Here is a 24,180-nt window from a genome sequence, read left to right on the forward strand (position 1 = left end):
CATCAAATGGCTCGAAAGATGGAGCGAGCGTTTTGGTCAGCAGTTCGTAATAACGCTGTTGAAGAACTGGCGACGCTAATTTCTGATATTGACTTCAATCCTGGCGTCTCTATCGACGTAACCTGCCTACGTGATGAGTTCAGGCGGACGGCGGTGGAGGTTGGCGTGGACAGCGGGTCGCTAGAGGCGGCTGAGCTGCTGCTGGACCGCGGGGTACCCGCCGGTCGGGCTCTGCTGTACGCGGTCGACAGGGAGAACATAGAAGCTGTAGAACTTCTGCTGGACAGGGAAACGTCGGGAGTCGAAGAATTGTGTGGAAGTCTGGAGGTAACAAGTGTCTGTTTGTTTGTTTGTTTGTTTGTTTTCTGTCTTGTTTGTCTGTGTGTCTGTCCATGTACGTGCGTGCGTGCGTGTGTGTGTGTGTACGTGCATATGTGTGTTTTGTGTATGCGTACCTGTCTGTGTCTCTGTGTGTGTATGTGTGGTATCATTTTGTACATGATGTACATGTATGTGGTGTCTGTATGCGTCTGTTTGGCATCTGTGTGGTGTGTGCGTGTGTGTGTGTTCGTGTGTGTTTATCATAGTATGTTGTAATTGTTAATACAAGACCTTTCAAAAATTCATAAACGTCATTCATTCACTGCCATCATTCTATTGAAGTGTTGCATATGAACGTCCTTGTTAGATGGAGACCGGTGCCTTCCAGTCTGACATGACACCTGTGAAGATGGCCGCCACTCGGAACAACTACGACATCCTCAAACTCCTGTTGGACCGTGGCTTTCCTGTCCCTTCTCCAGACATTTATAACGAATGGACGACAGTTGAAACCACCCGTGCCTGGTTCACAGCTTACCAGGCCGTCAGTAGCCCTTCCCTGATCTTACTCACCAGCCCCGACCCGTTCCGGACATGTTTTCAGAGGGCCCGAGCTTTGCGCGATGCCTGCTGGAAGCGGGAAAACTACCGCATTCAACTGGAGGAGTTGGCGGACCAGTGCGAGACGTTCGCCTGTGAACTGTTGGATGAGGTGCGGGACTCGGATGAGCTCGACACCGTTTTCGAGTTTAACCACGGAGAGGCCACTGATAAAGATTTGCGAGGAACGTTAGAGACGGCTGTGGAAATGAAGCAGAAGAAGGTAGGTGGTTATCTGTGATTATCATATAGCCGGGCACGACGTCGACCAATGAGAAGCCTCCATTTCCCATCGGTCAGGTGCGATAACCACCTCGTTCGCTACGCTCACTCAGCGGTTTCATGATTCGGTGGTTATTGTACCTGACTAGGAATTATCTCATCATACACACCTCGGGGTGGGGCATTAACCTCCCCTTTATTGTAGTCAGTTAGTCCTGTACATGTTTACAGTGTGACTTACTGAAATCCCTTTGATGATTTTTCTGAAATTTGTCAGGTCGGTAGTTAGAAAGGGTAACGTTATCACCCTTTTTTCAATTTTTGTCCAGTTTGTCTCTCACACCCTGAGCTTCGAGTATGCAGTCAAACTGAACGCAGGAGGCCTACACGATATTTTCGACTTCAAGAGAATGCATCATTGGACGTTGTGTCAGTGGGCATTGTTCATGCTAATAATCACCATTTTGCATCCAGTTCTGGCTGTCCTGCACATATTGTCACCAAGTACAAAGGTATGTGAGGTGGCATGTACTTTCATACGGTTGTCGATTGCTTCTATCTATCATTATGACCAGAAAATAGCATGATACAACAGCATTGACAATGACCTTTGAAATAGCCTCTACCAGGCTTCACAAGCAGCTGGAAAGAGTAAAAATTTGCCAACTAGACAGGTACACATGTAACATGTCAGGGGAGTTGGTCTGCTAAAGGAGAACTCTCTCTTTCTTTCTTTCTTTCTTTCTTTCTTTCTTTCTTTCTTTCTTTCTTTCTTTCTTTCTTTCTTTCTTTCTTTCTTTTTCTCCTCTCTTTTTCTCTTTCTACTCTCTATCTTTCTCTTTCTCTCTCTGCTTTTCACTCTATCTCTCTCTCTGTGTCGGTCAGTTTCTGTCAGCAGTACACGTACAGTACTCCTAGCTCTACCAATCTGGCCATTTCATCTGGTTCATTTGGCCAATCTCTACTCTTTCCAGTCGCTTCTGAAGTCTGGTAGTCTAGCATTGAAATTGGGTTTGTCCTTCCAGGCCGGGAGGGTGATGAAGATTCCGATGATCCGTGGAACGTGCTGGTTCTTTTCCGTCATGGACCTGCTCTTCATCCTGATAGTGGAAGCACAGATGTACCGGGTGAGCAGCGAGGAGTTGGACAACATGGTGCAGAATATCCCGACCTCTGGGTTAAGACTGAACTGGACACAGTCTTTCATCTTCATCTGGATGTCTGGTAGGGAGCCTTTCTGCCTTCGGTCCTTGTTAACTGAAAACACAAGCCGAATATGTCCAAACGCTACCCAAATCATGGTCGGGAGCAAGGTCGGTTGGTGTTCGGCTGTGCCGACCGAATGTTTCAAAATGTTTAAATCATTCAGGTGTGAACGGGAGGTTCGGCCATTGTTGGCCGTTGGTTGACCGGTGTTCAAATGTTGACTCAAATTTAACTCAACTCCTCGCGTAGATTGTTTTGTTGTTGTTGTTTTGCTATTTCAAACGCTGCAAGAAAAATATGGTAAGAAATGGCAGTAAATATCAGATTTCTTCATCTAGAATAGTGTTTGTTTTGTTTTGTTTTGTTTTGTTTTGTTTTGTTTTGTTTTGTTTTGTTTTGTTTTGTTTTGTTTTGTTTTGTTTTGTTTTGTTTTGTTTTGTTTTGTTTTGTTTTGTTAGAATGTTTGAATGTAAGAAGTGATATTATACTTACCGTTACTCTAGGATTCTTCGTTGAGCAAATCAACGCAGTTTGGTACCAAGGAGGACTCAGTCAGTACTTCAAAACCTTCTGGAATCTGTTGGACTTCATGGCAGTTTCACTATACGCTACGTATATCACCTTACGATTTTGGGCCGTTGTACAGGTAAGGAGTTTTTTATTATAAATATATTATCGCCATTCACTATGAATATATCGTCTCAGTGCATACAAAGGCCACTAAGGGCCCATAGAATAAATAACAATATTTGCAAATAACGTTAGTGCTTATAATGTTTTAGTTTTTTATTACTTTTTTGCGTCTGGTGTCTTTTGTGTTTTGTTGTCTTTGCCTATATAATACTTTCTGCTCCTGAACACTGATCGGCCTGTGTCCTAAGTATAAACAGGCATCTTGCTGTCCGGGTTGAGATCAATTTTATATTTCCGACTCAGAAATGCATATGTTTTAAAATAACGGTTTTTATCCTAACCAATCGGAAGGTTTTTTTTCTTGTTCGATCTAGTGGGAAACCTACTACGACCACGATATTTCCCTGGATTGGGAAGCGAGGGCTAGATGGAACAGCTTCCAGCCGGTCATGGTGGCCGATGCCTTGTTCGCCATCTTTACCATGGTTGTGTTTCTACGGGCCATGTACTTTCTGCGCATGTCCCGGTATCTGGGGTCTCTCCAGATCTCGTTCGGTCGGATGGTGATGGACATCATCAAGTTCGTCATTTTCCTCGGCCTCGTGGATATCGCGTTTGCTTGCGGTTTCAACCATCTCTACTGGTTTTACGGGTCTGTGCACAACTACCTCTGCGAGAAGTATCAACAGAGCAACTTGATGAACGTCGGGTGCTCTAAAGCCCACGGTTATGGCACGTGAGTGTTGTCCATCTATTGTGTAGGTTTTTTTTCATATACATTTTTCAATTCTAGTCTTTCTCAATATGGAGTTTATTTCCGTTTTAAAAAAAAGAAGATTTAACTTTCAGTTTTTGTTAAGTAAGGCACGGCAAAAATGGTAGTTTATAACACAAAATCATAAAAAAAATATTGGCGCTAGCATATTAATTTTATACTGTGCCGTAATGTTAAATGTTTTGTGCAATTATGTACTGTATTGTGATGAAATTTCTGTGAAGTGCCTTTCTAAATTTCCCAAGGACACAAGATCGGTGGCATACGGCAGGATTCGAACTCGAGACCTCTTGGTTTCGAGCCGAACGCTATGTTGTTTCTGACGGTCATTGTTTTTTTTTTTCATCACACAGCCTCTCAAATACGATCCTGTCTCTGTTCTGGGCGGAGTTCGGCATGGCCGACCTCTCCATGCTGGAGCTGAAGCCCACGAAAAGCCCTGTGGAGGCGCTCCAGATCCACGAGCAGCCGGTCTTTACCGAAGTGGTGGGGACGGCCATGTTCGCGCTGTATCAAGTGGTGGCCGTACTTGTACTTCTCAACCTGCTGATAGCCATCATGAGCACGTCCTACCAAGTGACTGAGGTACAGCGACAGGTTTTATTACTACGTGAAAGAGGTCAGTGACCCGATCCCAAATGTACATCACAATCAGGAGCTCAACCAATGAGAGAACGGCAATTAGCGATTCGGCCAATGAGAGAGTGGCCGCGCGCGCGCGCGCGCGCGTGTGTGTGTGTGTGTGTGTGTGTGTGTGTGTGTGTGTGTGTGTGTGTGTGTGTCTGCGTGCGTGTGTGTGTGTATTTCAAATGGGCTAAAAGAGTCGCAAAGCACATAAATACATCCATTCATGTCTCTAGCTTTCCAGCCAATATGAATCAGTGTTCCCGACAGACATTCTTTTGCTCTTAAATCATATCTTTAGGACAACAAAGACCAGGAGTGGGCGTTCTGCTTTGTCAGCGACACTCTTTCCGTCAAGAGAGGGAACATGTCTCTCCCGCCGCCCTTCAACCTGCTCATGCTGCTGAAAACCGGTCTGATCTGGTTATTCCAGTCGTCACCGTGTGGCGTCACGGAGGTGATTACCACTACTTGTATGTAGCCTGGTCACGGTCCAGTCTATCGTGGTTTGGGAGTGACGCCTTCGGGCCTGTAGACGTTTTCCACCGCCCAGTTCAGCTAGGCTCCCTGGTAGGAGTTTTTTCCTAGGAGTTTTGCACTGCAGGAGTTTGATAGCGAACTTGTTGAAGTGCCGTCGTGCAAATCTACCGGGGAGCCTAGTTGAACTGAGCGGCGTGGAATGTCTACAGGCCCGAAGGGAGCCCACTCAAGCACGGTAGACTGGACACCAGGCTAGACTAATCGCACCATCATCATTAACTAGGCAAAATGGAACCATAATCGTTTTGAGTACATATTCCGTATACTTATGTTATAATAAACAACGTAGTTCATCTGTTTCAGCAAAAAGAGTATTGAATATTTGATTTCCTTACTATGTATAATACTTCTTGAAACGTTACAGGAAAATTAACATAATATCGTTTCCGTATTCGTCAAAGATGTTTTGTGGTTTATTTCCATAGTTCAAACTGTCAAGACCAGGCGGACAGCAAAAATACCAAGTAAGTATGAATTATCATGCATGTTTTACGTACTATACGATATGCTATGATTATGTACTATTACTAGTATGTTTTGCGCGTAATATACGTTTTCCCCAGAAATTGAAGTTGGATAGCAGTCTTCTATATGGTCTCATTAAAACGTATACAATGTTACTTTCCAAACAACTGCTTTAGGCCTACTTATATCGCATAAGTAATCAATCCTGTACAGTTTCTATAAAGCCAAACTGTGTGTTTCAACAGGCAGTTATCGACAAACTCGCCAAGCGGTACCGTCTCCGGAAAGAGAGAGAAAACACCGACTGAGACTCGTCAAACCAGATCAGGCGCCTGTGCTCTAGATCTATGCCTTAGCATATTCCTTACAACCCTGATCTTGTTCAACTGTACTGAATAGTATATGTGATATGCAAAATATAAAAGATGTAAAGTAGATATAACGCATGAAGTAAATAATAAGAGAACGAAATGCGCAAAAAGTAACTGTTGAGATGCAAAATATACTATACATATAAGGAGGTTTAGCATATTGGAGTACAAAAACATACAATATAAATTAATGGCAGTAGTCATAGAGTGAGTGATTGAGTACTAGTGACCCAAACTTATCAGTTTCTACGAAGAAAGTGTGAGGAAAATCCGAACAGAGTGTTGTTACAAATTTCATGTGTAGTTGTGTACTGTTCCATCGTAAGGTCCTAACTGCGTCTTGCCAGGTATGGACTCTTAAAGACATTGACAGGTTGCGTCATATCGTGGTTACTTGTACTTGGACGACTTCTATTCTTGTTTCTATGTTCTTTACCAAGATGTCTTTAAATTCATAAGCATCGACCATAATGGGCTTATACATAGACATGTAGACGTCATAAATCCCTTAGGATTACCGAGCCGGCAATGATCGTATTATTTACTGAATCTTCATGATTTATTGATGCCTAATACTGGCAATGAGAGCTTTACGGTGCAAAAGTGATTGCTCTTCTTAAAAATCATATATGACAGGCAAAGATCTTATTTCCTTTCCCAGTGACTCTAGGGAAAATCTCAGATACTAAGTGCTCAGACGGAAAAGTCCTTGGGCCAGAGACTAGGTTAAGGCATTAACTGGATTGTAACCCCCTAATAGGACTAATTGAGTGGAAGACATATAATCTGCCAGACCCCTCTATTTTGCCGGTAGCATTGTAAAGATGTCCCTTCAGGCAATTGCTAAGCCACTAATCATGCGGACAAGGATCGCACTTTTTTCCGGTTTTCTCACGCTAGTACCATGCTGTAATACGTCCAACCGGTAGGCGTGAGCGCTTAACCAAAGATTAAGACTTAGTCATCATCACACGTCACCTCCCAAACATTCATTCATCAACATGGAGGCACGTTTTCTGGATCTCGTTCGTAACAACGACGTCTCGCATGTGTCTGCTGCCCTCGGCGAGGCGAACGCCAGCCCAGAGGTCTCTCTCGACCTCGGGACGCTTCGGGACGACTTCGGCAGGTCAGTCCTGGAGCTGGCCGTGGATTCTGGGTCTCGGGAAGTGGCCGAGGTTCTGTTGGACCATGGCGCGCCCGTGGGTGACGCCCTGCTGTACGCCATCGATAGGCAGGACGTCGGCGCAGTGCGGATCCTGAAAGAGAGAGCGTTAACAGAGAGCGTACGTCGGACGTACAATGTAGACCCTCAAGTGAGTAAATACCTACCAGTTTTAAGAGATGTAACGATACATACGCAACATACGGTAGCTAGAAGTAGCATTTGCTGCGTCATATTGTCGTTGTATCTTACGTTGATAACTCCACATTCTCGTCTAAGCAATGCAAACACATTGAAAAGACCCAGGCAAACAGTTTTCAGTATGCCAGTGTTTACAATATCCATAAAAACGCTCTATTAGGACCGCTCGTGATTTTTTATTCGCTGTATACAGTATATAGGTGAGGTGTATACAGTGTTGGTATACTTTGCTTGTCCATTAGAATTGTTGCCGTTTTCCGTATTACTTCTACATATTTGTATGGTGCGTCACTGCAGTTGAGACCCAACGGGATTTGTCTGTAAACAGTTGAAGGCTTAAAATATATACTGGGGCTAAGTTATGTCGTCTGACCGGTCTCCTAAAGATAAGCAGGTTACACAGCTTACGTTTGCTTAAGCCCCTGTCGAACATTCGGGACCTTCCCCCGAACACCAGCCGACCAAGGTTGGATGAAGTTCAGGAGAAGTCTAGCCAGAATTAGGCCACGCCTACCGTTCTTTGCTAATCGAATTTGAGTCAAATTTGATAGCCAACTACGCTCCGACCAACCACCAGCCAACCATGGCCTAACCTCTTGTCCACGCCCGAATGTTTTTTTAAACATTTTGAAACATTCGACTGGCGCTGCCTAAAACTTGCTGACTTTAACTTTAGCGGACATGAATTTCCCTTATGTAGTCATGTGCAACCATATTCAATTTCGCAGATTGGTAGCAGCGCTTTCCCCAGCTACATGACTCCGGTAATACTGGCGGCCCTGAAGAACAACTACCCTATCCTGAAGATGCTGCTTCAGGCGGGCTTCCCTGCACCTGTTCCAGATGACTACAAATGGTCAACCGACATCAGCGAGTCCATCGCCTGGCTAGACGCCTACCGCGCCGTGTGCAGTCCGTCCTACATCCTCCTCACCAGCCCCGACCCGTTCCTTACGGCCTTCCGGACGGCTAAGGCCGTGCGAGACGTCCTCTGGAAGCGGGAGCACTACCGGACCGAGCTGAAGGAGCTAGCGGACCAGTGTGAGGCGTTCGCCCGCGAGCTGCTGAGCGAAGCACGCTCAACGAAAGAAACCGAGGCCGTCCTCGAGCACCTCTGCAGTCCAGAGGACTCCCCACACAGACGGTCTGTCTCTACTCTCCAGCTAGCCGTGGACCTCCAGTTAAAGCAGGTTAGATGCTAACGCTATTTTCTAGCAGAACAAACTGCAAATGATGACTTGATTTTAGGGCTGAACACATGTTGGTGGATCGCTATCAATTTGCCAGTTTCGTAATTTTCATGGGATAGGAGTTTTTTTTTTGTTCATTAGATGGTCGATTTATTTTTTGTTCATGTTACATTTAGATGGTCGATTTTATTTACCGTGGCCAACTAAAAGTGTTTTTTCCCATGTATTATCACATAGCAAGCAACCGTGGCATGCTAAGAATTTACGATGTAGTAATAAAATCTCTTTGCCCCGGATATATTAGTTCGCGACGCACCCCCTTTGCTTTGATTACATCAACGAAAAGAAGTACCAGGAGCTGTCGGACTTCGATCAGTACTTCCAGCAGTGGGAAACGGCGTCCTCCGTCTACCCCGTGATCGTGTCGATCGCGATGGGGCTGGGGTATCCACTCCTGTGTCTGGCACATCTCCTGGCGCCTCAGTCAAAGGTGGGGAGACGGTTACCTGTGTGGTACTGGAAGGATGATACGATATGCAGGAGACCGATCCTGAATCCCCGCCCACCTCCGGCAAAACATAGAAATGCCAATATTTGACGGACATGCAGCCACTCTCTCATTGGTCGAACCGCTAATTGCCATTCTCTCATTGGTTGAACTTTTGGATCCGTTCGGGATCGGTCTATTGGTTTCGAAGTTTGATAGATAGGAACTGGTACTGCGTTGGAATCTATCGGTTGAAAGGGTTTCTCTCTCTCTCTCTCTCTCTCTCTCTCTCTCTCTCTCTCTCTCTGTGTGTGTGTGTGTGTGTGTGTGTGTGTGTGTGTGTGTGTGTGTGTGTGTGCGTGTGTGTGTGTGTGTGTATCTGCGTGTGTGTGTGTCTAAGTGTTTGTGTGTGTGCGGTCTGTTTGTGTGCGTGTTTGTGTCTGTCTGTCTGTGTGTGTGTTTGTGTGTATTTGTCTTCCTTCTGCTCTTGTCCTTCTGCTCTTGTCTGGATATATACACAGTTGTTGACTTGTCCTTGTCATCTTCCATAGATCGGCAAATTCTCCAGTCTCTCCGTGATCCGCGGGATGTACTGGACCTTCTCTTGGATGGTCCTGCTGATCCTCCTGCTGGTGGAGACCCAATCCTACCGCATCGGGGAGGCGGAGATAGACAGTATCGTCAACGGCACTCCCGTACCGAGTGTCCCAATGTCTCCATCCGCAATCTTGATCATGATCTGGGCCATTGGTAAGTACCGGGGTGTACAAAAATTCATTATTTCGTACAACTATAGCAGAGTGGAACCAAGTCAAGTATCATCATTAGATAGGTTTAAACAATGTTTAGAGTTAGATGTTCAAAGGTTAGGTGTAACAAGTCGTTGGGTGTAATATAGCCAGCTACGCCGCGCCGCGTGCCTACGAAGCTGGTGTGTTACACCGAAGGGCGGTCATACCGGCTATACCGATACAGATACGTATGACAATATCATATCACCCTTAACTGTTATTGTTTTGTCTCCGTAGTAAAACGTAGGGAATTCTTTTTTTTTCAGATGTAGGATGGAAAAACCTGCAAGAAGTTCGGCATGAAGGTCTGTTGGACCATTTCAAACAGTTCTGGAACATTCTGGACTTTCTGATGGTTGCCCTGTACATTGCAACAGTCGCCCTCCGGTTTGTGGCTTATCTAAAGGTAAGAAGAAATTCCTCAGTATTTTTGTTTTCCACTAGAAGTATGGGATTGAAATTTCAGCTGAGTTTTGGCGATTTGGTGATGTCTTACATGAAACATGTGACTACCTTGGTACTTTTGTTTCCATGTTTTAGCTCGACGTCTATACAGACCAGGAGACGGTCGCCGATGTTTGGATTCGCAAAGCGATGGAAAACAGTTTCCAGCCGATCGCAGTGGCAGAAGTCCTTTTCTCCATCTTCACGATCGTCGTGTTTCTGCGAGCCGTGTCGCTGTTCATGTACCAACGTTTCCTGGGGATGTTGCTGATCTCCATCGGACGAATGACTGTAGACATCACGAAGTTCATGGCTATAGGTATAGTACTTAGCCTCCTGTGCAGGCTCCGGGCGGGTGGGAGTTTTGATACTTCGTTTTGTTGACGGGCGGATGGAAACCTTCCCTCGCGGCTGGTTGTAGGATGGCCGGCAATTGAAAGAACCTTCCCTCTACAAAGCGCAGTATCAAAACTCCCACCCGCCCGGAGCCTGCACATGAGGCTATTCAGACAGTCACTGTTATACACGTAGTCTTGTTTTGTAAATTACCTTTGGTCGTAATTGTTCTTAGGATTTTTAATGTTGAACGAGCAAATTCTTACATTGTATTGTGACGGTCACAACTGTAAATGTATAATCATTTTGTAGAATGATACATGTACGTAGCCTCACAATTCAGCCCTCAACGGCTGCCAGGAGGCATGTATATCTTTTGCTAAGGTCTAATAAACAAGTCTACTACTACTACTACTACTTCTACTACTACTACTACTACTACTACTATTACTACTACTACTACTACTACTACTACTACTACTGCTGCTGCTACTACTACAGGCTGGCTGATTCTGTTCGCCTTTGCCTGCGGGATGAACCAGCTGTACTGGTCCTACGGGACGATGCACCACTACCTCTGTTCAAACTACTCCCAGAGCAACCTGCAAAGTTTGGGCTGTTCCAAGTCTCTCGGTTTCGACACGTAAGTAGTAAATCCAACTTTCTTCCTCGCAACATTGTTCTTGATCAACGTTTTTGATGGCAATTCTCTCTTTAAGCACACCTTAAAACATGCGTTAAGGTACGTGCTAAGAAAGAAAGGCACCTTAACGAATACCTAAAGGCGTGCTTAAAGAATGATTTTTTTTTTGCAATGGCTATTCACATCATGGAAAAAACAGACCCTGATGCTGATGTTACCAGTCCCCTTATAGCTTATGTCCTTCTTTTTTTTTAGACTTATGAACTCCTTTCAGTCCCTGTCCTGGGCTAGTTTCGGTCTTATTGACCTGTCCGTGCTGGACCTAAAGCCGGGGACCAGTCCGGTCAAAGAGTTCCAGATACATGAATGGCCTGCCATCACGGAGACTACCGGCAAACTGGTGTTTGGATTCTTTGAAGTCATCGGGGTGCTGATACTGATCAACCTGCTCATCGCCATCATGAGCGACTCGTATACGAGGACAGAGGTACTTAGTATAGTATAGTATAGTATAGTATAGTATAGTATAGTATAGTATAGTATAGTATAGTATAGTATAGTATAGTTTAGTAAAGATGCATCGGTCAACCTTACCATTAAAGGCAAAGAATGTAATTTCAGTGTGGCAAAACAAAAAAGGATACTGGATACGGAAATCTGATATTGACATTTACAGTACTTCCATTTCTTACATACCACATTTTCGTCAGCATTTAATACTCGAAGCGTTTCAAATGGCCAAAAAGATACGTTAGGAGTACCTTTATTTTTGGGTACCACCAATAAATAGCTAGAGTTTGACGGATAACTTGACTTGAACAGCCTATACGATACAAAACAAGTACCGTTTTCCGTCAGCGACATCGCCCTTTTGGGCCTCACAGATATCAGTATGCTATGAGATAGGGTTGATTCAGCTTATACGTAATTTAATACTGCATTAAAAAATGACCGGATAATTGACTTTGAATATCGAGTTTCACTGCTTTGAAATCGCTTTGGGTGCCTTTCAGACTACGTCTTTGAGCGTGACGTTTCGGTTCCTTCTATACGTATAATATTTTTTTTTATATTCCAAAATGTAATCACAAGACGTGGTGGCGGCACACTCAAGTTTTTTCAACTTATATTAATGCCACCACCAACACAGGTGACATTACAATACTCATTTTCATCTGAGCGAAATGAGGAAAGTCGTGTGAAGTGCCTTTCCCAAGGGCACAAGATCAGTGGCAAGTCAGGACTCGAACCCTGGACCTCTTGGTTCCGAGTCGAGCACTCTGCCGCTACGCCACACGACCCCACAATATACGTATAATACTGCATCTGGCTAACTGCTTAGTTTACCAATTTGCGACAACACCCATGTCTGTATCTGTTTCAGGAGGTAAAACGCACTGACTGGGCCTTTGTAGTGATGAAAGATGTGCTGCGCTACATGAACTTGGAAGTGTCCCTGCCGCCACCCTTCGCCCTCATCATGTCTGTGAGGAACGCTCTGGTCCGTCTGGTTTTGGCGCTGTGCTGTCGGCGAAACAATCCTCCTGATTCAGACACTAATGTAGGTATAATCGGTATAATCTGTCATTGACTAACACATCTGTATCTCAATATCTGTAATAGCAGATCCCTTTCGGTGGCAAGACAGTATCCATTAGCCTTCCGTGGCTAATGGACACTCTGGCCAATGGATACTGCCTTGCCATCGTGTGATCTGCTTGGAGATTATGTATCTGTACATGTACATGTACATGTATAGCCGGTATAACCGCCCTTAGGCGTATTAAACACACCAGCTTCGCAGGCCCGCGGCGCGGCGGCAGCTAGCTACATTTACAACGAACACCTTGTTACACCTACCCTTTGAACATCTAACTCTAAACATTGTTTAAAGCTATCTAATGATGATGCCCCACATTGTACTTGGTGACAACGAGTTCCACTCTGTGATGGTTTATGGAAAGAATGAGTTTTTGAACACCTTGGCAACAGATTGCGCTCTACATCCGTGCATGCGTATGGTTAAGCCAATTTCAATTTTTCTTGTTGAAGTTCGAGCGCTGAAATAATGTTGAGTAGCTCATAGAACAAAAGCCTCCTAGATCCTTTTTTTGTGAACTTTGATTTCAAATCTGCTTTTCGAATATTTTCCCCTTCTTGTGAAGAGTTTGCATTTTGCTTCTCTTACTAAAATATCTTTGTTTATTTCAGGTAGAGAGAGCCGTCCATCCGTCACAGTCACCACAGACAGTGAAACAGGATGTGTACAAAGTAAGTATAGGGATAAACCAACGGGGTTCCAAATAGAGCTTCAGATTAGTTCTATCTTAAAAACCCTTGTCCTGCTGTGCGCAACATATGTTGCGCGGCACATACAGTACCATCTATATAGCACCCTGCATAGGTACAATTTGGGGGTATTTCTCGTGCAACGGATTACACCGCAGAGAAACGCAACGAATGCGGAAGTAACTATGCCACTGCAGGGCAAAAAAATCTTGTTTTTTTTTATCTAATCAAGACATGAAAATATTGAAAAATATTGTGCCAGGAATGCCAGCAGGACAAGGGTTAACACGCACTTCAAGCACGAGTACTACCTTAGCCTCCATAGCATGCCAAAAACTGGGGGGTTTGGGGGGTCTGCAGGGTCTTTGGGAGCTTTCATGTGCTATTTTCTGATTGCATATAGACAACATAGCCGGCCTGGTTGGATTACCCTCGTTTTTAGAACTGGGCTAATAAGAAAAAAGCCGAAGACCACCAAACCCACAGTTCTATAAGCCAGCTACGGAGGCTATACTACCTGTGGTACATTTGTTGAATCGTCTGATCATCATATGCAAATAAACATCATCAATTTTGCTTCCAAACATTAAATATTAGGTCTTGACTTTCGTTTGGTTTTGATACACTTTGTTGGTGTTTTTTTCTTCACACAGATGGTTGTTGGCAGTCTTAAGGCCAGATATTTGCTCCGCAAGGAAAGGGGTCTGGAGTAACAGTGAACATGTGAAAAGACATAAAAGGACAGTTGTATATGATAGTGTACTCCCAAGCGTGCTTACCATGTTACTTCCAAATGTCGTAATGACTAGCAACTTTTGTTCCCGAATTTGTACGTTAACTTATCTTTCTAAAACAGCGTGTAGTTTGCTATCTTTACTACATGGAATCTTATTCTTAACACGTACTTCACACATGAGAACTACCTGTGGCACATTTTCTGAATCGTCTGATCACCATATGCAAGTAAACATCATCAAGTTTGCTCCAAAACATTGAATATTAGGTCTTGACTTTGTTCCGTTTGGTTTTGAATCACTTTGTTGGTGTTTTTTCTTCACATAGATGGTTGTTGGCAGAAAATTCTTTTCGATGCGCTGTACAGCGTTGTTGTATTTAACAATATAATGGAGAGGTTGAGAATATAGACCATGAAATAACTTTAGACGCTCACAGGATGAAAGAAAAGGTGAATAACGTGGCTTTAACTTCAAAATGTATAACAATATGTATTCACAAAGTACAACAATATGTAGATTTAGGATGCCATTAAATATTCTATGGTTGATTCGTTGAGTGTGCTATGTGTATATCCTGGTTGCCATTCGTGGGTTGAACAACACAACTTGCAGAACAGAAAGCTCTCTCTTTCAAAAGTGATGTACATGTACTTGCCAATATAATGCATGACTGCATTTTTGACCGTTGGGAAATAATATTGAACCACGAATTACCGTCACCAGAGGGTTATGTTTTTTGGCACATGTGCAGGTATGTGACTTTGTATGTGCATGAATACCACATACACAACACACACTTACAGCACAATACGTATCTTAGTATGATTATTATTATTGTCATGGCTACATGCACGTGACCATGCGCCAAGCATGTTTCGTACCGTGCCGTGTATAAGAGCATTATACTTGCCGTTTAGCGTCTAAGGACCACTGTAGTTTTAACCATGGCCATGGAGGGCCGGTTTTTGACACTCGTCCGTAACAACAACGCCACAGAACTATCTGAGCTTCTGTGGGAACTCGGCAACGGTCCTCATGACTTCAGGCTGTTTACTGATAAGTTCGGACGGTCTGGGTTGGAGTTTGCCGTTGACTGTGGCTCCCTGGAGGCGGCCGGTGTTCTGTTGGATCACGGTGCGCCTGTCGGGGCCGCTTTGCTGCACGCCGTGGACAGGGAAGACCTGGCCGCTGTACAGATGTTGGTGGACAGGGTTCCTAGGGATGCCGCCACCCCTCCAGATGACAGGGAACATGAGGTAAGAAACTAAAGCCTTTTCGCTAGTCGCTGCTACCACTGAGCAGCGAAAAATTGACATATCGCTCAACGAATTTCATACATAGAGAACAATTTTGTTTTTTACATTTTGTGGGTTTTGTTAAGTTTTAAGTCATACTTAATCATTTTGTATCAAATTCCTAATATATCGCTTTAGCGATCGCTTTCCGGCGGAAATAAGCAAGAGGCCTAATTAAGAGGGAACGGTGTATCCACAGCTGATCGGTTAGCGCTTAGCAGTGAACCTGAATGTACGTTACAAACTCGGAAACTGCCATAAACCCAATCGGCGTTTTCTTGTTGTACAAATGTATATTAACAAAGTTGCAATAAATAATATATCGATGGCGCTTGCAAATGTTAAAATGTACAATGTGTGACATACGTATACCTAGCAGTGTTGTGTTTTCTTCTTTATGTGTTGTATCCACGCCTATGAATCCATTGTTGACATTCCAATTGAGCAACAAAAACATGATCATCTAAAAAGCCACCTGGTGGTAATCATTATATGCTGTGCACGCGAGGCCGATTATTTCAAATCCCCGGGTTATCTATGATTGATAATATGATCCTCCCCTCCTTACACTGGTGGATCCTGTAATTGTAAGCAAAAACTTATTCTCTGGGTAGTTTCACATGTCTGGTATGAGAAAGTACATCTGTGGAATCTTCTTTCAATTGCGTGACTGAGTAGGGATCAGTGTCAAAAGACAGGCAGTCAATTTAAAGTGGACGTGTAATTAAAAGAGTTTTCACCCATGAACATATGTCCCCTTCTTGCTATAATAGTAAATAGCCCCGTTACTATATAATAGTGAATATCTCCGTTAATGATAGCTCCCTGGTTCAAAAGATTCTTACTTATTTACATGTATCACCAAGGACATGCGGCGTGTAGCAAGCACGTTTGCAAAAGCCCTTCTCATTTTAAATCTATAATGACAATGACAATTATAGTGCACATATCTTCATTTCAATATGCGTATCCTATTCATATTTGGACCATTGATGGGACCAGGGTATGGCCATACCTAGTCCGTGGGCATCCTAGCCTTGAATCTGCCCTGTACAGCGCAGGAAAGTCGATAGATTCATGTGTCTTTGGTCAGTCCTGATGATTGTTTTACATCAGACGATTCGTACATTCCTCAGCTCGGCAGCAGCGCTTTCCCCGGCCACATGACTCCGGTAATGCTGGCAGCCTTGAAGAACAACTACGCCGTCCTGGAGATGCTGCTTCAGGCGGGCTTCCCTAGACCTGTACCAGACGCTTACCAGTGGACACTCTCCGTCAGCCAAGCCAACGCCTGGCTAGACGCCCAACGTGCGGCGTGCAGTCCGTCCTACATCCTCCTCACCAGCCCCGACCCGTTCCGTACGGCCTTCCGGACGGCCAAGGCTCTCCGAGACCACTGCTGGAAGCGGGAGCAGTACCGTACCGAGCTGGAGGAGTTGGCGGACGGGTGTGAGACGTTCGCCTGCGAGCTGCTGGAAGAAGTGCGCACCGAGGAAGAACTGGACATCCTGGGGCACACAGACGATCCGGAAGCCCGGTCCGATGAGACGGTTGGCATGCTACAATTGGCCGCGGACCTCAAGCTACGACAGGTACATGTAATCGTTAGCCTGGTGCCCAGTCTACCGCGGTTGGGGTGGGCTCTCTTCGGGGCTCTAATAATTTTCTCCCGCTCAGCTCTATTGGCCGCTGATGGGAGTGTCACACCTGTAGGAGCTTTGCTTTTAATAAAGTTTTGTACAACATGTAGCCCCACCACATCGTGCTTGTACCCGTTGTACAAAACCTACCGAGGAGCCTAGTTGAGCCGGGCGGTGAAGAGCTCCTGCCATCCCGATGACAGCCCGCCCCAGCCACCTTAGACTGGACATCAGGCTATAGTATATCGTACGTCTAGAGAAATTTTAAGAGACAGAATTTCGAGAGGGGTGGAGAAGCAGTGAGAGAGGCACAGTGAAAGAGAAAGACAGAGGCTGGCAACTCTTTTTTACCGTGGCCGACAAGAACAAAATTTTACACCGCAACTTTTGGTGTTTTACACCGCAACTTTTGGTGTTTTACACTGCAACTTTTGGTGTTTTACACTGCAACTTTTGGTGTTTTACACTGCAACTTTTGGTGTTTTACACTGCAACTTTTGCTGTGTTTTATACTGCAACTTTTGCTGTGTGGAAAACTTACACCCCTCCCCTTTTATAATGGACGGTCCCCCTGTCAGGTCAAAGGTGACAAAGATGGCGGCGGCCTGAGAGTCACAGTGTCGTGCTGTGACTGAGTGTGAGACATCAACAGAACGGGATCTTAAGAAATTGATCAAGCTGTGAATAAATTGATGATTTATAATTCTGTCTGTTCTTCTTTGTGTTCTAACTTTACTATACTTACACAACACTGTATTGCCTCCATGATGACAGTTTATAAATTAGTGATTGACTAATTAACATTGATTAGATGTCTTATTAACTATAAATATTGTATACAATATTATTCTACATTTGTATACGAGCGATCGCTGTTTTTGTTTACATTATGCGCATGCAAATTATTTGAAGACATATGCAAATTCTTGGTAGGCAAATCAGCCAACTGGCACCCACTTTTTGCCTACGGTGACGTCATGGCGATCGCTCGTATTGTTCCCTAATGATCGATAACTTACCTGAGTCAAGAGTCAACACTTCATAATTGAAAATAAGTCTTTATTGCTTCATAGTACCAAGTGGTGCCACATTTGACTCCCATAGGCCCAATATTTACTCATCAAATTATTAGCGACCTTGCGAGTCCGAATTCTCTAGCTAGAAAATGTCACGTGACTCAAAGGCCTTTAGAAAAAAACTAACGTCACAACGTAGCCAAGCTTTTCCTCTAAAAAAACTTATGCACGAAAAGGATAACTCAGTCGACGTAGTTTGCATGCCATCGTTGTCACCTTTGACCTGACAGGGGGACCGTCCATTATAAAAGGGGAGGGGTGTAAGTTTTCCACACAGCAAAAGTTGCAGTGTAAAACACAGCAAACGTTGCAGTGTAAAACACAGCAAAAGTTGCAGTGTAAAACACAGCAAAAGTTGCAGTGTAAAACACAGCAAAAGTTGCAGTGTAAAACACCCAAAGTTGCAGTGTAAAACACCCAAAGTTGCAGTGTAAAACACCAAAAGTTGCAGTGTAAAACGCCAAAAGTTGCGGTGTAAAACACCAAAAGTTGCGGTGTAAAATTTTGTTCTTGTCGGCCACGGTACTTTTTGAACTTGAATCGCAGAATTCTAATATTTGATCATGCATGTTATCTTATAATCATCTTTCTCATTATTTAGTTCGTGACACAGCCCTTTTGTGTGGAGTACATCGTGCAGTCAAAGCTCAAGGACGTGGTAGAGTTCTTTGGAGTAGTCGGCAATTGGCAGGAGCAGTCTGTTGTCTTTGCGGCCCTTTGGGGGGTAGCAATTCCACTGTCATACCCACTCCTGTCCCTGGCGTATATAATAGCACCGGAATCTAAGGTAAATGCTCTTTTCCAATCTGTTGGAGTGAAATGTTGGATGGGTGGTACATGTACTGTTATAACCGTAAATACGTTACATGAGTCACCGTAGTGAATGTTGTAACGTTATAGAGGTACTTCAAGAAATGAAATCAGCAACCTGATATTGTCATGACTACCCAGGTGTATTGGGAAAGTGGTATTACATGTTAACGAGAATTTTAGAATCCTCCTGTGCGATTATTTGTTGGAAATTTATAGTTGCAAAAATTGGTTGTTAACGTGTGGGTGATCACAAGCATTTGTTGCAAACTGTCATTTTAGTAGCTTCGCATTTAATTTTGTCAGTAGTATAGCTTGACTAACACATAGGTGGAACGTATCGTGCCTACGCAAATCCCGTAATGTATTGTGCATAACACTTCAACAGAACGTCTCGGTTTAATGTCGCATTCGCGTATTTAAGGGTGATGTTTAGTCTATAGTATTAATTCAATTGTGTCGGAAAATTTCTAATTCAACATTGACCAAACATCAAACAAAAACAGGTGCAGGTGCAGTACGTTCTGCTGACCTTGACTACACAATAGACCGATCCCGAATGTCCATCACAATTAGAAGTTTAACCAATGAGAGAAGGGCAATTAGTGGTTCAACCAATGAGAGAGTGACTTCATGTCCGTCAAATATTTGTATTTCTATGTTTCGACGGAGGTGGGCGGGGCTTCAGGGTCGGTCTATTATTGTTCCACATATACACAGTAGCGATGAGGGGTACGAGTACTAGAAAGCTTAAGCATCACAAAAACATCTATTTTTTTTCTGCCTCAAAGATTGGCAGGTTCTCGAGACTACACTTCGTCCGCGAGTACTCCTGGAACATGTCCTGGTTCGTGCTGATGGCCTTGCTGTTGTTTGAGACCCAGAACATTCAGATCGGAGAGGCTGAAGTCGACAGTATCGCACAGGGCACACCGTTACCCACACCGTTCGTGCCAATAGCGGTAGAAATCATCCACGTGCTGTGGGTGGCTGGTAAGTGTAGCTGCAATGTTCTTAAAGACATTTCTTCTGCATCGCAACTGATCTCCAATGCCCCAAAAGACCGACCCCATCGTCCCGCGAACCCTCATCAAAACGTAGAAACACAACATAAAAACATAAAAATGCAAACGTTTGACGAACATGGAGCCACTCTCTTATTGATCGAACCGCTAATTGCCAAGCTGCGTATGTGATTGGTTGGTTGGTTGGTTGGTTGGTTGGTTGGTTGGTTGGTTGGTTGGTTGGTTGGTTGGTTGGTTGGTTGGTTGGTTGGTTGGTTGGTTGGTTGGTTGGTTTAACTGCCAATCGTGTTTGGCAGACAGGATAGGTCTTTTAGGATCAAATTGCTGTTTACACTGTTAATGAATTGTAACAGTGCCTTTATCCATACTTTTGCGCTTCCTATACATTTATGTATCTAATTGGCCATAGGTTTCTACTTCTGGAATATGTCCATTTCTCTTACAATGTCCACGACGACGAACTATCATGACTATATTTTTCAGGCATCCTTTTGGAAGAGCTACGCGAAGTTGAGCAGGAGGGTTTGGTGAGGCACTTCAAACAGTTTTGGAACGTTGTTGACTTCTTCATCGTGGCCCTGTACCTGGCACAGTTCGCACTTCTGTTTTTGGCTACCCAGGTAAGATATTCTAAGGCTAGTCAACCTTAAGGTCACATTTCCCAACCCGGTGCCCGGCCGGGCAGTCGTATGGAACGAAAATTATTATATACGACAGCAAAACACAAAAAGTTTTAGAAAATTAACCATGGGCACTATTTGTGTATACTCTTATTAAATACAAATTGTTCGTTCACGTACGCAAACAACCCGGCCGGGCCCGGTTTGGAAATGTGACCGTGCCCTTATGGGCAGCATAAAGCCCCTGTCACACATTCTGGCTGAAGTCCGAAAGCAGTCTGACCAGATTTAGACCACGCCTACCTTTCTGTACAAATCGAATAGAATTTTAGTGAAATATGAGTCACATTTTACTCCAGAACACCAGAAAACCATAGCCGAGCCTCCCGTTTACACTCGGAAACATTCGGCTAGTGCAGCCGAACAGTAGCCGGAACACCGGCCTTACCGAACACCAGCCAACAGCATCCAAACTTGCTCCCGTCTTACTCCTATCCATGGTTAGGGGGCAGTTCGGCAGTGTTTGAGGACACATTTGACTATGTGTGACAGGGGCTTAACGTTCAATACAAGCTCTCCATCTTCGCCTGACCACAGTTTTAGGTCACTGGCCCATGTATTTATTGATCAAAGGCTTGTCTGTGTTAAAACGTTTGTAACAAGTTACGGGTTTTTGTTTCTACAGCTCGATGACTACGACGATACTTTCGCCACTAAATGGATGATAAAGGCGAAACCTCACACTTTCCAGCCGGTTGTACTGTCTGACGTCCTCTTCTCCCTCTTCGTCATCGCCGTGTTCCTGCGAACCGTCTCCATCTTCACCCACAACAGATACCTGGGCACCCTGATGATCTCCGTCGGTAGGATGTTCTCGGACATCGTGAACTTCATCACCATGGCCATCTTGGTCACGTTCGCCTTCGCGGTCGGGTTGAACCAGCTCTACTGGTTCTACGGCGCTGTTCACGAGTACCTGTGTGAGAGGTATCCCAATGGTAACCTCAAAACAGTGGACTGTCAAACGTCGCATGGATTCAGCACGTGAGTAGACTAACGTATAATGTCTTCTGACAGTAACATTTCTGTGGATCTCCCATCCTTTGCAAGCATGTGTAGGTATGTCGGCGAAGGTTAGACATCCAAGTAATAAGATGCGCCAAAAAAACAGTTACTCAAGCAGCTGGTTTCCAAAATCATATCCATTGGCTTGAGTAACTGTTTTTGGTGTATCTTATTACCTGGATGTCTAACCTTTTAGGTATGTGGGATGAAGACGAGATTAACAACAGTTTGACACAGTGACTGAAATATGCATCTATTTGTCGTCATCCAGTCTTGTCAGTACCATGGTGAGCCTGTTCTGGACAGCCTTCGGTATGGGTGACCTGTCCATGCTGGAGCTGAAGCCCGGCAACAGTACGCTGGAGGTTTTCCGGATCCTGGAACAGCCCCGTCTCACGGAGACGGTGGGCAAGCTCATATTTGCGCTGTTCCATGTGACGGTGGTTCTGGTGCTGCTGAACCTGCTCATCGCCATCATGAGCGACTCTTACCAGAGAACACAGGCAAGTGTCAATAATGTTACCATGGAGCTCCATGCTGATTGGTCATTGAATTTTAACATTGACCAATCAGAATAGACATTAGAAATCTAATGATGATTAGAAATTCATTGAACTTGCCTATTGGTCATTTGCAGCCAATCAATATCAGTTCACGGGAGTCATGGAAGTATCGTATCCCCGTAGAGCAGATATAGTATATTACACTGATTGGTCAATTTATAATTAGCTATTGGACCAATCAGCATCCGTAGGAAAAGATCACAATGGTATAATTTCGTCTATACGACTAAGACCACAATGACTTGCTCTTATGCAGTTCTTCTTTAATGATCCTCCAGGAGGACAAGCGAAGAGACTGGACGTTCTTGATCATAAAGAACATGCTGTTCTACATGCGGGTTGACCTGTCCCTGGCGCCGCCCTTCAACGTGCTCCTGTTTGTAAAGACCGGCGTGAGTCGCCTCCTGTGTGCCGTGTGCCGCCGGGGAAACAGACACCCTCCCCACACAACTGTAAGTACCAAACTGATGTATGCTCTGGTGAAATTGAAATCTTTTTTTTCATCCAATATCTAATGCCATAACCTTTGGAAATTTTCTTTCTTCTTTCACTGATCCCTTCTCGACGTCCTGTCCTGAAAATCAGATCTCAATATTGAATTTCTTTGTTATTTTAGTAGTCGTGATACTTTAAAAATTGACAAAAGCAAAGGCGGCAAAAGTAAAGGTTTGTGTTTTTGTAGTTAACTGTTGGTAAAGTTACGTATAAAGCTGTTTTGACTTGCTCCAGGCACCGGGAGGCGTCATCAATCCACCGTCACCGTCTCAACGAGAAAGGCAAGAAATCTTCAAGGTGTGTTTGAGAGCAAGAACATCTACTAAATACCTTTCTATCCTGACTTCACGTTTTGTCCTTTTGTAGATCGGTCTGAGCACGGATTGATAAGAAAAGGCACGTGTTACCTCACAACAATGGTATTGTTCACTAGTGTTTAAATCATACATTTTTATGTGGTTAAGTTTGACTTGACGTGAATTGTACTTCATCTGTTAAACGATCTTGTCCTGTTTTGCAGATTATAATAGACCGTCTGGCGAACAGATACCTACTGCGGAAAGAAAGGCAAATGGAAAATCAGGGCTGAGCCACCATATTGATATCAACTTATTGACAACCATTCAAATATCCAGTATATATTGTTGTGTCAATGACTGGTTTCTGTTATACATGTGACTATACATGTGACGGTTTTGATTAGAATTACTCACAAAACGGTTTTCTGAATAGGCGTAGACATCTTCCCAGAATGACCTAGAATGAATGAATCTAGAATGACCTACAAGGAACGAGTCGACATAAGAAGGCTCGATTTTAGACGCCTCAAGAGAAGCCCATATAACACCATGTCCGGGCATAAAACACCACCTACTTAATGTATCTTAATGTTTAACGTTACATCATATCTTGCACGTAATGGGTAGGATAAGGAAATATGAGGGCATCATTCGCTTTCCATTAACCGCTTTGGTATTTTCGACTCAACTATCGTATGAGGTATTGGACGATATGGCAAATTGACGATCGTAGACTCGACGATATGTCACCCCAACATCTGCTTGGAGACCTCATGCGATTTTCTATGATATGTAACATAGGGTTTCATTCGCTGAAGTATATTCGTTGTATAACATGTATAAGCTATACAGAAATATTGTTCGTGAAAACTTTGTCAGTAACAAAAATGGTGTATGTATAAGTCGTTTTTAAATAATTAAAGTTGTCCCCATAATGAGATTGGCAGCGTCATATTACTTGTTAATACTGGGTAATTTTGAACACCTGTGTAAAAACAAGTCTGGCGAATGGCGCTTATGTACGACGGACATGCTTTGGGGTGTTAGTCTTATGCAACTTTTCTTGAACCTTTTCGAGTTTTTGTCGGTAAAAAGTCTTTCTAAACTGTGCGGGAGAACGAAGGGAAGGTTTCGTGGTAGATGTGTTGCCGTTATTGTGGTGTTTTGAGGAGAAAATACGGACTTCCTGACCTGGTGAAATTTGGAGAAGACAACAAAATGGCGAGATGTAGCTGGGATGGAGTGCACGGTA

General features: G+C 44.0%; 2 protein-coding genes across 2 annotated transcripts; both read left to right on the plus strand.

Annotated features, from left to right (window-relative positions):
- Positions 1 to 6: 6 nt before the first annotated feature.
- Positions 7 to 6,039, plus strand: LOC109477079 (transient-receptor-potential-like protein). The gene is made up of 9 exons (XM_019778124.1): positions 7 to 327; positions 689 to 1,144; positions 2,169 to 2,367; positions 2,853 to 2,995; positions 3,357 to 3,718; positions 4,111 to 4,342; positions 4,683 to 4,838; positions 5,347 to 5,385; positions 5,632 to 6,039. Exons 1-9 carry the CDS (start codon positions 7 to 9, stop codon positions 5,692 to 5,694), a joined length of 1,971 nt encoding a protein of 656 aa, XP_019633683.1. The 3' UTR covers positions 5,695 to 6,039.
- Positions 6,040 to 6,501: 462 nt separating this feature from the next.
- LOC109476902 (short transient receptor potential channel 4-like) lies at positions 6,502 to 23,218 on the plus strand. Its single transcript, XM_019777919.1, has 17 exons — positions 6,502 to 7,073; positions 7,852 to 8,313; positions 10,132 to 10,354; positions 10,873 to 11,014; positions 11,270 to 11,501; positions 12,399 to 12,575; positions 13,226 to 13,285; positions 14,958 to 15,296; positions 16,472 to 16,927; positions 18,653 to 18,838; positions 19,653 to 19,854; positions 20,370 to 20,506; positions 21,192 to 21,550; positions 21,843 to 22,074; positions 22,413 to 22,586; positions 22,864 to 22,926; positions 23,150 to 23,218. Exons 1-17 carry the CDS (start codon positions 6,759 to 6,761, stop codon positions 23,216 to 23,218), a joined length of 3,828 nt encoding a protein of 1,275 aa, XP_019633478.1. The 5' UTR covers positions 6,502 to 6,758.
- Positions 23,219 to 24,180: the final 962 nt, after the last annotated feature.

This window comes from Branchiostoma belcheri, unplaced genomic scaffold, assembly GCF_001625305.1.
Source record: "Branchiostoma belcheri isolate BF01 breed outbred unplaced genomic scaffold, Haploidv18h27 scaffold4, whole genome shotgun sequence".
Lineage (NCBI taxonomy): Eukaryota > Metazoa > Chordata > Leptocardii > Amphioxiformes > Branchiostomatidae > Branchiostoma > Branchiostoma belcheri.